General features: G+C 38.0%; 1 protein-coding gene across 2 annotated transcripts in view; it reads left to right on the top strand.

The window, feature by feature from the left end:
* The window catches only part of LOC146486268 (MAM and LDL-receptor class A domain-containing protein 2-like), an 80452-nt gene that overhangs the window by 49851 nt on the left and 14327 nt on the right, over positions 1-16274 (top strand). Inside the window, exons 34-48 of one of the 2 annotated variants that reach the window (XM_085099734.1) lie at positions 160-305; positions 964-1203; positions 1895-2157; positions 3020-3134; positions 4319-4663; positions 5972-5995; positions 6517-6634; positions 7288-7359; positions 8143-8214; positions 9188-9259; positions 10224-10295; positions 10421-10492; positions 11146-11217; positions 11504-11575; positions 12461-12532. In XM_085099734.1, the coding sequence (XP_084955860.1) occupies positions 160-305; positions 964-1203; positions 1895-2157; positions 3020-3134; positions 4319-4663; positions 5972-5995; positions 6517-6634; positions 7288-7359; positions 8143-8214; positions 9188-9259; positions 10224-10295; positions 10421-10492; positions 11146-11217; positions 11504-11575; positions 12461-12532 (1827 nt within the window). Of the gene's footprint in view, positions 1-159; positions 306-963; positions 1204-1894; positions 2158-3019; positions 3135-4318; positions 4664-5956; positions 5996-6516; positions 6635-7287; positions 7360-8142; positions 8215-9187; positions 9260-10223; positions 10296-10420; positions 10493-11145; positions 11218-11503; positions 11576-12460; positions 12533-16274 lie in introns of both variants that reach the window. The other variant, XM_085099723.1, reaches the window with a different exon arrangement.

Genomic DNA, 16274 nt, shown 5'->3' with positions numbered 1-16274 from the left:
TGTAAGGGCATTGAGGCTCTGCAAAATGCGCATAGATTAACCGTAAATTAAATAAATTAAATTAAATTAATAGGAGAGTATGGGGAATATACTCCAATGTGTTAAATTAATGAGTCATACTTGTCGTGCATTAAATCACTTCTTTTCATTTCTATACAGTGTCATCCCAGTGGACATGGCGGATGACACGTGGCATCACATGTGCGTCACGTGGGAGAACTTTAATGGGTTGCTGGATGTTTACAAAGATGGAGAAAGAAAATACCAGTCTCGTACAAGCTTACGGCAGAATTTAGGGATTCAGGGTAATGTTACTTCATATACTCTCTAAAAGTTGTTGCATATACAAGCTTTTTGTAAGGGCGAAGGGTGTTTTTTAAAATTAGTAAACAATTTTCTTTTTTGGCTCGTAATTTATAACCAAGGTTATCTTGATGAGTTTTGGTTAGTTGGTTTCTTTGATTGATTGATTGTTTGTTTGTTTGTTTGTTTGTTTCACTTGTCCTTCCCATTGGCCTCTGAATTTCTGAAGCATAAACATGACGCCGACGAATAATGCTCACTAACGAGATATTAACAACATTAAGTGAATTGTTTACTAAAGGTGGTACCATCTAATACAGGGGTATTTTTGTGTATACAAATTGGGGGTAACGAGGAATTTTTCTTTGATAATTTAACAACAATAATTCTAAAAAGCTCTTAAAGATTACACAACAATGTAGGGCATTGTCTTCCAAATTGAAGCTTAATTATCTCCGTAAAATACATAGTTAGCCCCAATTTCCTTTTTGAATCCTAATCTAATCTACTTTTCCGACATACTGTAGTCGTGAGCCTCGAAAAACATCTCGAGATGTGCAGAACGTAGCGCAGTACAAAAAGCAGGCAACGTCATTGAATCGATTTGCTCCATTTCAGTTGTTATAGTTCATTAACTAAGCCTTAAACGTTTCTTCACAGGAGGAGGACCCGTGACATTTAGATTAGGTTTTAGATCTCCAGGAGTAAATTCACCAGTTGATCTGGGAAAACTGAGTGGATTCAATCTGTGGAGTTATTCAATCAAAGCAGAGGAAATACTGCGCATGTCACATGGATGTGGGGCCGAAGCGGGAGACGTGAAGGCCTGGGAAACAGTTAGAAAAGGTTTGAAGACAGAGGAGATGGTAAAATGGAAGAGATCGTGCCGTGATCGAAAAGGCAAGTCATCTATGAAGTAATAGTTTTAAAGGCTTAAGAAACTCCATCAGTTCTATTGAATCCGAAAAGATCTCTGATAAACAGCTACCTGCAGGGGTGGGGAGAGGGGGGAGTCCAGGAACTAATTGTCCCTTTCAAAACTTGAGCGTGAATCAAAATGTATTTGTGTTAGAGAAACCAACACTCAACACCTAGCATAGTGCAGATCAGTATCTCAAGAAAACTTAAGGAGTGTGTGAAAAGTGACCGAAATTTGTTGTTGTTGTTGTTGTTGTTAATTTTTTTTTGTTTTTTGGTGGGTTTTTTGTTTTTATCGTCATGAATACAAGTCCTTCAGACGATATAACTTGGCACATCAATATTTTACATCATGTCATTGCAACTAACATCTTTAATACGGCAAATCAGAGAATACCAAGTAGAATTTCAAATATTCATGCTCTTCGAACTAATCTCGTTAATCGTGCATGTAAAACCAGTGCAATGGCAGAGAGAAATTATGTCATATTGAATTCACAGAAAACAGCAAGGGTGGGGTAAAACAGTTTTCTTTAAGGTTTTACTGTGTAAAATTTTCCACTTGCACCCCTGCTTTATAAAATTCCTTGATCAACCGCTGAACTAAGAGCTGTTTGTCCAGGTAGAAAATGTTTCACTTCTTTTCCAATATGAAAGGCTTTTCTCTTTTTAGGTGACCGAGTTGTGGTGGGTAGCAACACTACAGTTTTCAATGAAACCGCTGTCATTGTGAGCCCACCGTATAACAGGTCACGTGACGGGCATACCAAGTGTCTACAGTTTCGCTTCATGATGAGAGGGCTTGGGAAAAAATCAATAACAATCTATCAACAGCGAGATAACTATCGGCAAGTACCCATCTGGTTTTGGGAAGGGAACACTGGTCACAACTGGATTTACGGGCAAGCTCCATTGAGTGCCATATCGACTTTTCAGGTAGGACCGTGTATAACAGCTCTCATAATTAATCGTTCTTCGAAGTAACATTAAACGCCCTTTCTAAACTGAAGGCGGTGTTATACTTGGCAATGTCTAGTGCAACTTACCTAGCGATGTTAAAATTAAAAATAACGCGTTTCGGAATGCGCATTGCGAACAGGGACGTAGCAAGAATGTTACACTAAACAACGATTGAAAACCCTCCTGCGGCATTACCGCCTTCTTTGCGACAAGTTGAAATTGCTTCACTGGAATTAATTATTCAAGATTGAAATGTAATGATAAACTGGCATTCTTCGTAACGTGGAAAAATTAGATCAGTTTGTTTTCAAGGGGACGTAGCAAAGAAGTGTCCTTTACAGTGTCAAAGAAGGTTGGCTAGGATTTTCGAAAAGAAAACTTCAGCTTCAAAATTCGAAAAATGAAAATGTTTTCTAAATTTTTCTGCAACTGAAAAATTCGAGTAACTACCGGGTGATAGTTGCGCATGCCCCGGCCTGATAGGCGATGCTTCGAAGGCTTGTGTGCTAGTTTTAACAACTATATCCTGATAGTGTTTCTCTGTGGATGAATACAATGTGTTCAGGGCGAGCGAAACAAAAAATTGGGAAATAATTGTATTTTTATACAAATATCTTTTATTATTTGGTTCCTCCAACATGGCCACCGTGAAATCACTCTATACTTTCGCGTCACTTGTTCAAGTTTAGCCAATTAGAATCGGAGAAAATTTAGTGGTGAACTGTAATATTATTTAAGATAGCCACTGCGTGAAAAGTCGCACGAAACACTGCCTTGTGTCACACCGTCTTTATGGTCTATCAGCCGGATACAGTTCTGAATACGTTTTACCAAATAGGTCTTCATAAAAGGTAAAGCGGAGAAGATGGAGGACTTAATTGCATTGACGGGACTGTATGTTGACGAGGATCCAGCTGGATATTGCCAGCACAGTCCTCAGTTGGCGAAACAAGGTAAAATAATATATATTTTGCATTCTACGAAATACAGTTTAGAGAGCAAATAACCAGAATAGCCGTTTTGGACGGAAAAGGAAAGAGTAATCATTTCGTGTGTGTGTAAGACCAAAATCAAGTGATATCCTTTCCACAGACTCTTCGAGTTAGTTCTGTACTTAAAGTTTGCAGTAGTCAAACTACAAACTGCAGTCCCATACACAAACTTCGGTTGCTACAACAGTTTTCTGCTGCGAAATCTCAATGTCTAAGACAAACAGAAAAGAGAAAGACGGAGATAAAACTTCATGTAATATATCAAACACGAGGAAGAGTGTTTCCTCCGATTTCCAAACACCGAGAAGTAGGTTGGAAAAACGATGCGCAGCCGAGTTTTTTTAACCAAATAGAAATAGGAGGAAACACTCCTTCGAATGTTTGATGTAGCTTCTCAAACTATTGATAATTCTTGGAGAAATTCGTCGCAAAAGTTCACAAAATTTTATGATAATTAGAACCACATTTCCAAACGTCCTTCACGGTAGTGATTTCCTTTGTTTTCTCATCATGAATTATTAATGAGTTCGAGAAAGTTCTCTGTGATGTCCTTGTTTTAACCACTCTATGATGAGGGGCCGGTTCAACGAACCAGAAAATAGAAAAAAAAGTTTCATTACAAAGATAAGAAAACAAACCAACTTCCTTTCCAGTTTACTTTACCGTTTCTTCGTTTGAACAAGAGACTGCTTTGAAGTAATCATATATGTTAACTTAGACCCCGTTCACACAATTCCGGACACATTTCGCCCCCAAAACGCGTCAAACATCTTCCTTCCACACTAAAGTTCCCTCGCCTTCCTAAAAGCTTAATTCGGGGTTGTGGCGTCTACGTTTTATAGACGCTCCGTTTTCGCTGTCAACACTAAAAATCCTGGCTGACGTTTTCAAATTTAACCACGTTTTTAGCGTTTTCAAAAAGACATTCTTTCGGTGGTCGAAAACGCTTCTTCAGTTTAATAACTTTTAAAGGCAGTTGCAACAAAAGACACGGGAAAAAAACTGTGCTTGAGTTATTATACTTTTTGTTTTGTTTGACTGTCTGCTTTCTTGCTTTTTTTTTTTTTTTTTTTTTTTTTGCAACGACGCAGATTGCTATCTTTGTTTGATGGTCTTTCATTCATTAGACTTTTTTTCTTTTCTAGCCTGCAGTGAAAAGTTATCCAACATGTCAGGATATTTCTTCTCGCCCTCCTTCCCTGGGTTTTACCTAGACGACAGTTTTTGCACCTGGCAAATCACAGTACCAGACCGCAACATCATTCGCCTCACATTCCTAGAATTCCGCCTAAGGGACGACCCCACCTGCGAAAACTGCTCTCTGGAAATTTTTGATGGTAGCGACGAGACTGCGCGCGCGATGGGCAAGGTCTGTGGTTATATCTACCCTCCGGTTTTCGTGTCTTCATCGAATTACTTGACAGTTGTCCTTCGTTGTCATGGTAAACCACCCATAGCAAGATTTAAGGCCTTTTATCAATCTGTTGCAGGTAAGCATTTCTTCTTCTCTGAGTCTGTTTCTTCAACATTTTTTTGGTCAGTTACACATGGTATACCTTTTTAATTTTAAAAGGCCCAGTCTTGAACGGATGGATCGTACATGCGCGGCATACTTAACTTTTTCTTCTTCAAAACAAATTAAAATCATCCAAACTCTCCAAGATAGCATATTTCTTCTGCTTTGCTTTCATCCGAAGCGTGAGAGTGATTTCTTGACTTCCTGCATAGTTATTTATTTTATTTATTTATTTATTTATTTATTTATCTTATCTTATCTTCTTTTTCATTACTTATTCGTTTATTTTACTTTCCTATGTTTGCTTATTTCCATGTACGCTCGATAACTAAGATTAATTTAAATTATGCAGATATCCTTTTGTTAAGTAAGAGATCAGGCGTGTAATCACTTTTTAACCCCATGGGTTTTCGTTTTCGCACCTCCACATTCCTTTCTCCCTATTTCCTGTTCTTTGTGTTAAATTAATATGTGGAAATAAAAAAAACTTGAAACATAAACTTGAATCATACTATAAAATACCAAGCTATAACTTTTCAGGCTTTTATTCCATAGTTGTTTTAGTTTGCAATCTTTAAGGTAGAATTAGATTTACTTGAGAAAGCAAAATGCTTGGATTAACATATATGGGATATTAAAATATGAGGAATTTCGGGACTCATTGCATTCATCATTTTGGCGGAGTTTTTGCTTTTACTGTTTTTGGTTTGGTAGATGCAGGGTAAACAAAAGTTGGCCACCCCCTTTGTTTATCTTCGTTTAGCGATGTCAGATCGACTCAGGAAAAAAAATAGGTTACTGGTTGCGATATTACGTTTCCCTGTAATAGCTGAGACTATAGAGAAGGAGTCCCATAATTTCTGTGCTTAAGTTTGAACCGTTGCATGAGTTAATAGTTTGAAGAAATTATGAGCTACAGCGACTAAAATTAAACACGGTACATACCTTTAGAATAGGAGCAGGAACTTTCGCGACAAGAGTTATACAACTAGTAGTAATCAAAGATTGAGGGGTGCGTTCGATAACCCGCGATCCCAGGCACTCTCTCCTTTGCCAAATTGGTGAGGATGTCATCCAACCCTGCAAAATCTGTGGGGGATACCTGAAGCGCGTCCCAAGATCCATTCATTCATTGTCCCGAACAATCTCGACTCCAATCTGTATTAGGGGTGCATTCTCTCTACGTCGAACGCAATAAGATATATAGTTACAACATTTTCAGAGTTTCTAGAAGCTAACCCAAGGTATTCATCATTTTTGTCTTTAACTCATGATGATCAAGGAGAGTCTTGTTCGCGTCAACAAGGTGAGAAGTGTAATCCGGGAAGAACCAGTGGTTGTCAGTTGAGGAACAAAAACAATTCAATTTTTGTTTTCTATCACGCTCTTTAATTAACTTGATAGAACCCGCGCAGTTTAGTTCTCTACCAATAACAATCAATGCCAAATCTAAGCGTGCCGGCTTCCAGCGCTTGGCACCGGTTACGCAGTAATGTTTACTGCAAAGAGTTATTTTAACTCCAAAATTACGATCAAATTAACCCCTTGGAGTTATCTGAATTCCCTTATTTAAATCCAACAAAGAAGTAAATGACTCCTTTTTGGAGTAAGGATAAATCCAAATAAAATACTTTCTATTGCAAAGTAACAGAGTTAGTGCCATTTCCGTCCTGACATATATTTTTTACTCCAATTTTGTTGGTTGTTTGCGTCTTTGGGGATTGGCCAATTGGTTTTATTCAACGATTTTCATTAGTAAAGTGTTTTACATGCCTTTCAAGTAACTAACTTGATTTGCTAATCAAGATCATGCACACGTGTTTCTAGGGTGTCCATCGAGCTGTAAATGTGAAACGTTTGGTGAAGGTAAAAACAAAAGGATTCTGGTGACAGGAGAAGACTTGGAGGCAGTACCTAGCAACTTTCCTTTCAACACTAGAGCAGTGTAAGTTCAGGGTCACCAGTTTAAAGATGCTGTTGCACAAGGCAGTTTTTCTTGCAACTTGTCTCGCAATTTCGTTGCGCCGTTGCGACACAAGGTGCCCGAATCGTTGCCTAGTGTAACATGCCCTGAAATGAGCTTGTCTCGCAACGTTTATGTTGCAGTCACCGTTGCGAGAAGTAGAACCGACTTCTACTTCTCACAATGATTGCGGCAACAAAACATTGCGAGACATGTTCATTTTAGAGGATGTTACACTTGGCAACGATTCGTGCAACTTCTGTCCCAACAAAATTGCCAGACAAGTTGAAAGAAAAATTGCGTATTGTAACAGCGCCTTAGCTTGTCTAACATCTCAAACATGTCAAAATTGTCTAACTTTTCTTCTTCAAGGGGTATCAATTCGTTCCTTTGAAGTTTCCAATGCTCAAAAAATTTGGCTTCCTCTCGATTTGCAAGGGCATTCCTTTGCTCGTAGTCACATGTTAATTTTCGTAAGTGCTCTGGTTGTTAAATTTCTCGAATTCTCCTTAGCGAGTTGGTAGATAAATACATTTACCTCTAAAAGATGTCGGACATGCTTTTATAGCTACATTAATAAAAAATAGTGGAATAGTAGAAACATTTCTAATTTTGGGGTTTTTTTTAAACCGCAGGTTTTTTAAAGAGAACCGAATATCTCAATTGCGTGAGAAAGATTTCGCAAATCTTACAAAACTGGAGCATATGTGAGTATCAAACTGGTCTCGGCGTAAAATCAAAGCGTGTACACTATCGTGGTTAAAGTGATTCCCCTGGTTTGCTCCGCGCACCTCTTCTGCGCATAACAGTCGACCCTTCTATTTCGCTTAATTAATTTCTCACTGGCCATTTTTTTGAAGACAGTACACATGTAAACGCAAATAAATTTAATGAACGAACTTTCTACAGTACCTGTGATCGGGGAGCTGCCTTTTTTAAACTCGACCCAGTCTTCTCTCGTCCGTAAAGATCTTCAAACAGGATTTTCGCGCTTTGAGGATCAATAGTTTGACAACGAGCACGGTGACCCCCACATTTTAATACATGAATTTAAATTACACAACGTTATCTGAAATATTTCTTGATTTCAAGAAAATTTTAAAATTCTGCTTTAAAATATTTTGAATTTAAGACTGTAAAGAACAAGTCTTTAGATAGTGCTAAGATGGTTTAAAATGTATTTCAGGGTCTTTATTGTTGAACTTCTCTAATAACTTAATCCAAGAAGTGTCTTTTTCAGAAATTCTAGTGTTCCTTTCTGCTTACTAGGGTTATAAGTTATGAGAACCTCCTCGGTCGCAAAGTTGCTGTAAAGGCCATCCATGTTGTGCAAAAACGAGCCCGGTGACCCTTATTTTTTATTGCATTTTTTTAAATATACGTAACATGATTACCAACTGGATGAAGTTTGAGAATTTTTTTATTACTTGCTCTTTTAAGGGGGAATCGCCTTAACTGAATGCTTTTATTTTTCTTATTCTTGTTTTAAGTGACATGAGTTTCAACATCCTTCTTCGCCTCGATGAAGACTCCTTCCAAAATGTGTCCTCTGTTAAAACATTGTAAGTACCCAAAACTCTCTATCTGTGAAAAATTCAAGTGGCGTGCATACACACCCGCCTCCGCTAGTTCCACTCTCTTAGAATCAGGAAATCTCAGATTGCTTATCCGTAAAATGCATACACTACAATACAGCTAGGTGTGTGTCGGATATTTAACAATTATTCACCGAAGTGGAGGTGAATAGTGATGGATATTTACCGAGCCGTGAAGCGTCGAGGTAAATATCCATCACTTTCACCGACACTGAGGTGAATAATTGTTTTAGTATATACCACACAAGCTGAATAAGAAGTGGACCAAAAATTACTTTATTTTTGACAATATACCGACAAATGGTGGTGGCGCGGTGAGCGATTTCTTATTGTAGAAAGTTTCGTCTCACTTTCTTGCGGACAAATAAAACTTCTGGAGGCCCTTGTTTAGTTGCTACGTGTCTTTTCTTCGATTGCTGTGTGAAATTTGCCCTGTTGTGGAAACCATACTGCAAAACATTAGATGTTTCGTTGTTTACATGGTAATTACAGTGCTCGACCGACAGTTTTCGTAAACCGCGTTTTTTTGTACTTTTATTTTTCGCCATAGAATGAGGTTTAAAGATTAAATAACTTACCATGTAATGCCGTCAAAACAAACTTTGTTGCCATTTTTGTATTTTTTGTTATAGCCGTCTCTTTTATCGAAATATTTTCCTCTAAAGTGACCGTGGCGAAACGGGAAGCCATCTTGTTTCTCTTCGGCTGCTCGGAGGTGAATAGCACTTGGCTTATCACCTCCGAGCTTGCGCGAAAAGCACTATTCACTTGTGCGGTATATACTAATTCACAATGCAATGCAACTAAACTGATCGCTTCATGAAGAGAATGCAAGATCGTTTTCAAGGACTAGTTGCAATGAAAGGTGGTCGTCACTCGTACTACAGTGTATTAATTCCCCGTATGCGACTTAAGGCTTCTTCTATTTTTAACGTCACAGGAGACTCAACTCCAACTTTTTTCGCTCTCTCCCGGTCGGTGGTCTCGCGGGACTTCCTAACCTTCGCGTTCTGTAAGTATCCGTGCGAGTGAGTAGTTGCATTATTTTCGTTCGTGTTTAACTACTTACGTTCATCGTACTCGTTTACAAATACCTCAGTTTGATTTGGTTCATGAATCAGGCTTCAAGGTAAACACACTGGGTTAAGGTTACCCGATACCTTCAGAGGGGTCTCGATACCTTTTGAGTTTTAGCTCTTTGAAGTGGCTCCTCCAAGTGAAACAAATTTATTCGAGAAAACAGCGCTAAAAATTCGGCAATTCATTTTATTTCAAAATTCTTGGTTTAGTTGGATAGCCAGCTCTATAAGCTTCAATTTAATATAAGGGTTCAGGTATCTACGGTTTAAACCGGACGCGCTACATTGCTTGGACGAGAGACAACTCTGAAGACACCTCTGATGGTACAGGGTAACCTTAAAACTATCGGAATGTTGCAACATATGAATCTAACTGCACTGTGATCGACAATCTTTCCTCTGATCTTGTCAGTATTCAAGATAACACCGGTACCAAGCCCCCAAAACCTTGGTGATGGCTGAATATGGGTTGCGCATACGTTGTCGAACCGCCAGAAGACAATTCTTTAACGAAATAAAAGTCATAACAAAATATTTTGAAACTTTTACGTCGATCCTAAAGTTAAGGGATTGAATTAGAGCCAAACATTTCCTGTATTTTGACCAATAAAGATAACAGTTGCGGTACAATATCGAATAAAGTGCAATTTCGTTAATTCATCTACCACGGCCATCTGGGGTGTTCATTCACCTGGATTGAACTGCATTATTGCTGGTTGGCTATCATGTAGGTATTGTATCGAACGCCTTAAAGACATGGTACAAATCACAGGAATGCTGGAACATTTGACTTATATAAAACTTTGCATGGTTGTCTGAAGAAAGAAAACTTCACACATGCTATGCATGTAATTGAGATAGAAACTAGAGCATTTTAACTTTACTTCTTTTTTTCAGCGATTTGGGAAAGAATCTTCTTCGCAAAGTAGATAAGGAAATGTTTGATGGCCTATTACGTTTAGAAGTTTTGTAAGTACTGACTTAAATAACTTGAACATCAACGACAAATATCTTCCTTTATTGACTTATAGGTGATGAATGCATATACTAATATAATTTCTATCGTTACACCGATGTTTTTGTTCGATTTTTAGGAGCCTCCGTTCAAATCAAATAAAGGAGATAGAATATGGTGCATTTGACAACAAAAGTAACTTAACCCATTTGTAAGTACTGGCATATTTATACCTTTGTATTTTCAGAGTTGTTTCTTGTTTATTTTGGCTTTTGTTATTTACTTTACTGATTTATTTATTTATTTATTTATTTATCTATTTATTTATTTATTTATTTATTTATTTTTGCCTGTTTGTTTATTCGTCCTGTCCGTTTTCCCATTCCGTGATCTCGTCTCTCTTAAATCTGAAAGAGGTAAGTTTAGGGAAACAGGGATGGCGCAGTGGTGAGAGCACTCGCCTTCGCCCAATGTGGCCGGGATTTGATAGCCGGACTCGGCATCACATGTGGGTTGAGTTTGTCGTTTGTACTCGTCCCTTGCGCCGAGAGGTTTTTATCCGGGCACTCCAGTGTTCCTCTTTCCACAATTCTTTTTTATATATATATATATCAGTGGAGAGCATTCGCAATTGGTTCTCTGCGCTAGTGTTCACCCAAAGAAAGTGATTTTTGTTAGACCCCAGAATGAAATTATCATCTACAATTAAAAGTGCTGCTGCGTATCAAAATTACGGATGAAGACATGCACCGTCCTCAAAATAACTGTGTTATAGTGAAGCTTTAAGATTGGAAAAGAGTGCCAGTGCATTCTCAACGTCTCCTTTTATTTATTTATTTATTTATTTTTTGTTCTATAATTTAGATACCTTCAGGACAACAAGATAACAACGTTGCGAGATGGCCTGTTTGCGGATCTTTCGAAATTGAAGTTACTGTGAGTATATGAAGCTCCAAGATCTACACTTTATTTCAGAAAGGAACAATAACTGTATCAAAAAAAAATTGATTCACCTGGACTCGACTTTCTGGAAGACTTCCAGTTTGAAAATAAGTAAAGAAAAAATTTAGCAGCAAAACTTTAGAGGCATTCGTCCTTGAGCAACTGACTGGAGAGTTGGGATAAGTGATTAATCTTATATTTAAAAAATAAAAGTCATCGTACTTCCATGCGATTGACTGCTTTCTAGCTTATCACATTTTATCTTTCCTTGTTTTTATAGGGACCTAAGCAGCAATGAGCTGACAACAGTTACAAAGGAAACTTTTCGCGGACTAAAGTCATTAGAATATCTGTAAGTCTTTAAAATGGTTTGCGGGCTTTTTTTCTTGGGTCAGGTCACAAACACGTCACGTGACCATTAGACCAGATGAAATTAAGTGGTAAGCTATTACAAAAATTAAAGTGTCGTTAGGTAGTGCGGGCGCTCCGTCGGCTTATATGTTTGTTTGAGTAAATATCTACAAGTGGGCTTTTGACATCAACCTAAAAGATGTCAAGAAATCCGCCAGTTCAAGACTTCTGTCAGAGTTGTGAACGAAAACAGTAATTTTATGACGTTATAGGACTAAAACAAGCTTTGCACCAAAACGAGGTTGTCCCTCGTGCACGTCTAAGAAAATGTGTCCCACATGGGAGGGAAAGACGCTGTCGCGTCTTATATAATGTTTTCAGCATCATCAGGTTTTCGGAGCTCCCTCGGCGGGTGGACCGGTGAGGGTGAGACTCTGCAGAAACTGCGCTTGGTATCCGTCTATTAATTATTAACTACAAATTCTAATTTTAAGACTTCCCCAAATCTTCAATATTTCTTATTTCTCTTAATTTTACAACTCTTTTGAGAAATACTATCGCCTCCCAAATATACCTAAAAATCACCCAAAAATTTACAATCACTCCAAAACATTGATTTGTGTAATGAGCATACGGTTTTTGTATTGCTTGAAACGCGAACGAGATATTTCCGTTGAACCGATTTTAAGCGGCGTGAACACGGCTTTCAGGTGTACCCCCGCCTTAAATATTCCACCTAACATTAATTTTTGCGTGACAAAATTCGCAGGAAACGGGAAGTAACTTTTACGTCTTTTACCAAACGACAATCGCAAAACTTTTATGCCTTTTGGCAACATTGCCTCTTTTCGTCACTTATTTATAATGTATTGTATTTTCGTCGCAGGTACCTGGATAAGAACAAACTATCAGAAGTACCATCTGATACATTCAGTCAACTGGCTAATCTTAAATCGCTGTGAGTAACTTTGATGACATTTAAGACGAGATTTTTTTGAACTTCGAGCAATTCAAGAAGCCAGCGTTCATATATCCCATAAGAACTTGCGCGCGCATTTCGCTTTCGATCAGAACGCGCAACCATGTTGTTCGATTATAGGGGAGAACAGCTTTTGTGACGTTTTTGTTGATAGTGGGAGAGTTGTAAACGACTTTTTTCACTGTTTAACTCTGGTACTTCAAGAAGAAGATCTAAGAAACTTCGAGGAATCTTTTGAGGCGGTGGGTCCAATGTTTGTTTACGGTATCTTCGTTTGTAAACTGTACGGTCTGTACGCGATGGAGATTGTTTTTGCCGGCAGATTTCGACTCGTTCGTTTGGAGATTGAATTTCCTGAATTTACTTTACAGAATAGACGTTCAGAAATGTGTATTGTAACTTACGAGTATTTGTTGTTTTACAATTAAATAATGAACAGTTGTTTGCATTATTCTCTGTGTTGTCTTTGATCTTATATTCGAAGATAATACAATTCATGTAGCGGGAAAGACATGACGGCCGCCAACCATTTTCCCGCCTAAACCGGCGCCGGCGATCGTGTCTAAAAGTACACACGAGTGACCACGAGAACATAAAAATATTATACTCACGTCATAATGACGTCATTTTTATTAAACAGTCACTACTTAACCGCAAATGGACCGTTTTCGGACACCTAAATAGGTAAATTTGATACTAAATACATTTCCGAGAGACAGGAGAGAGAGCAGTAGTAAGAGGGCGGGGGGTGGGGGTGTCAAAATTTACCGCATTTCGTTACCTTTTATTCCAACCCCCCTCCCCTTTTGTTGACTTTGCCTCTTCCATGCCTTCTTGCTTTTTCGACCATAAAATATTATTCCCGCCTTCTCTATACTTCCCCACTTCCCTTTTATCCCGTTTGCTTATGCGAAAGAAATTTTTCAGAAAAGCATGAATAATTGAGTGCAAAATATGTATTAAAGGAACTTTCTCCTAATAAACTAAGACTAGTTTCATGCTTCTAGCATGAAAAGGCCGTCGTCAGCAGTGAAACAGCGGTGGTGACGAAGAAATTTGCGTCGAGTATAAATAGAATGTGTCGAGGCGTGCACCAAATTTATATTTAGTCCACTTAAATGGCCGGGTGGGAATTTTTTAACACAAATGTTATATTATACCTAATTTTCAAGAAGACTTAGTTTCATGAAATCGAGAAACTAGCATTCGCAAGGCTTTCTTTTCCCCTTTAAAAAAATGCAAATGCTACCGACGTGAAAACTGCGAAGGACAGCGAACGATAATGCTGCTAGTTGACGTAGGATCTACAAGAGACCTAATCAGCCAAAAATAAACTGTAACACAAACTGCAAGGCTGATACTACGTGCGAGACAACAAAAGGACAGAAACCGACAAAACAGGGCCGCAACCGTAGACAGCTGTTTCGTTCTTATTGGAACTCGTCAGCACGGTGTAGCAGTTCTACATGAAACCAGCCACAGATCCAGCTCAAATAAAGTGCAATAAAACCCATGTCCTATCAAGTTTCGTACTTTGAACCTGCCCGCCCTCCGAATCACGCGCTGCCACATCACGTGCCTCAGGGAGAAAACAGGCAAAGCATCGAATTCCTGTCTCGCAAAGTCAACTGAATGTAGATGGATAAAACCATCTTAACACTGAAACGCATGGACAAAACCGTGTTAAAAGGCACAGCATAACGGATCTGTTAAGACCTACGGCCCCAAAATGCTACAGAGTTATTTTTAATGCGATTTTCCTTTTTTCACTAGTAGTCATTGCAAAGGAACATATCTAAGGAAATGACTATTCCATAATTACATTTTGCAGGCCTAAAATTCTCAAAAGGCAAAGTCAACAAAAAAGGGGGGAGGGGTGGGATTAAAGATAACGGGAGGAGGTAGGTTTAGACCACTCCACCTCACATACCCCTCCACCATCCGCTCCCCTCCCGTCTCTTCAGAATCAAATTTACCTATTTAGGTGTCCGAAAACGGTCCATTTGCGGTTAAATAGTGACTGTTAAATAAAAATGACGTCATTATGTCGTCCGTGTAATATTTTCATATTATTCTCACTCGTCAGGTCACTCGTGTATAGTTTTAGACACGATCGGCGCCGGCCGCCTTACCCGAGATTGAAACTTTTTTTGGCAACTTCGCAAAAGCTGTTGACAAATCTGTTACAATCTCAGCTCTTCACTATTAGTGTACGCCGTCTTTACGGAGATAAGTGTTCAGAGAATCAGTAAGCTTATTTTTAAGTGTTAAATTTATACGGTACATTTTTGTACTTGTTCGAAACCGTACAGGCAAATTTTCCACTTTCTTTTAAACTTTGTTGTAAAGGTTGCCGTTTATTTCTCCGTTTCCGGCGTTTTCTCTTCCGGTCTGTTTTTAAAAGCCTAATGTTTGAGGCTTTTTGTTTCCTTTTTTTTTTTTTTTTCAGTCATTGGATTTTCTGTGGCTGTTTTATTTTGTTATAGTTTCTGGAAATATTACATTGGTAGATAATTCTTTTACCGAGCGAGTGCTTGTTTTGTCAAGTAATTCTTAACATTAGCCAAGTATGTTCCTTAGCTTTCAGAGTGGCGTTTTCTCCTCTGGTCTGTAGAAGCCTAATATTTGAGAATTTTTTTTGTCGATTTTTCTGTCATTGCATAGTTGCTGCAAATTTACCCCAGATATTTTTTCCTGAGCGCTTGTTTTGTCCAGTAATTCTTAAAATTACTCAAGGTTTATAAGACTTATTTATTGTTGGAGTTCTAGCTAGGTTTTGTAATTAGGACTTTCAATTCAGTAGGTTTTTTCAAATTTTATCTGATATTATAATCAGGATTTTAAATAGGATATTATAATAATATAATTTTATACAATTTATTATTATTATTATTATTATTATTATTATTATTATTATTATTATTATTATTATTATTATTATTATTATTATTATTATTATTATTTGCTGGGCCCCACTGAAAACTGCCAATGGCAAGTGGGCTCCCTAGCTAAATATTTCGCGAATGGTGTTTTCTCCTTGGGTCAGTGTGTAGAAGCCTAGTATTTCAGAGTTCCTGTTTTCCCATTTTTTTTTTTTCAGTCATTGTACTTTACTAGGCTGGTTGTTTTGTTATAGCAAGTTTCAGCGTCTGGAAATTTACACCTGTATATATAATTTTTCAGTGCGCTTGTTTGACAAGAAATTCTAAAATATCGTCAAGTTAGTTCCAAATTTTGCTTAGATTGTACAGAATGTCTTCAGTAACTTGCATCAGCTGTTTAAGAACTGTAACAAAAAGTAAATCTCGCCCTATTGAAGATGGTGAAAACCAAATAATTGGAAGAACTTGCCAAAGCTGCAGAAACGAGGCAATTCGCCTGAGATGTTCTGCAGTAAAATGCAAAACACCACACTACAAGATCAAATATTTGAAGTCTGTTCCTCAGTCAGTGGGTGACTTACCCACTGAAAAAAGAAATTCTTTTTTACAAAACGAGTTTGGAGTCTGAAAAGACCTCCCTTGTGTTGTGGTTATCAAATGTAATCTTGCATACAGGGGTATATGTTAGCAGTTTTCGGAACTTTGAGCCCCAGAAATGAAACACTAAGCTGGATGGGCACTATGCTACCTTGAAATTTTCCCTTAAGCGTTATAGAAGAGAGGGAAATGATGTCATTTCAGGAGAACAAATTGAGAAAGGAACAAATGGACGGCTATGG

Source organism: Pavona decussata, unplaced genomic scaffold, assembly GCF_977016875.1.
Source record: "Pavona decussata unplaced genomic scaffold, jaPavDecu1.1 SCAFFOLD_21, whole genome shotgun sequence".
In the NCBI taxonomy this organism is placed as follows: domain Eukaryota; kingdom Metazoa; phylum Cnidaria; class Anthozoa; order Scleractinia; family Agariciidae; genus Pavona; species Pavona decussata.
The sequence above is the reverse complement of the archived record's forward strand: the minus strand, read 5'-3'. Positions and strand labels throughout refer to the sequence as shown.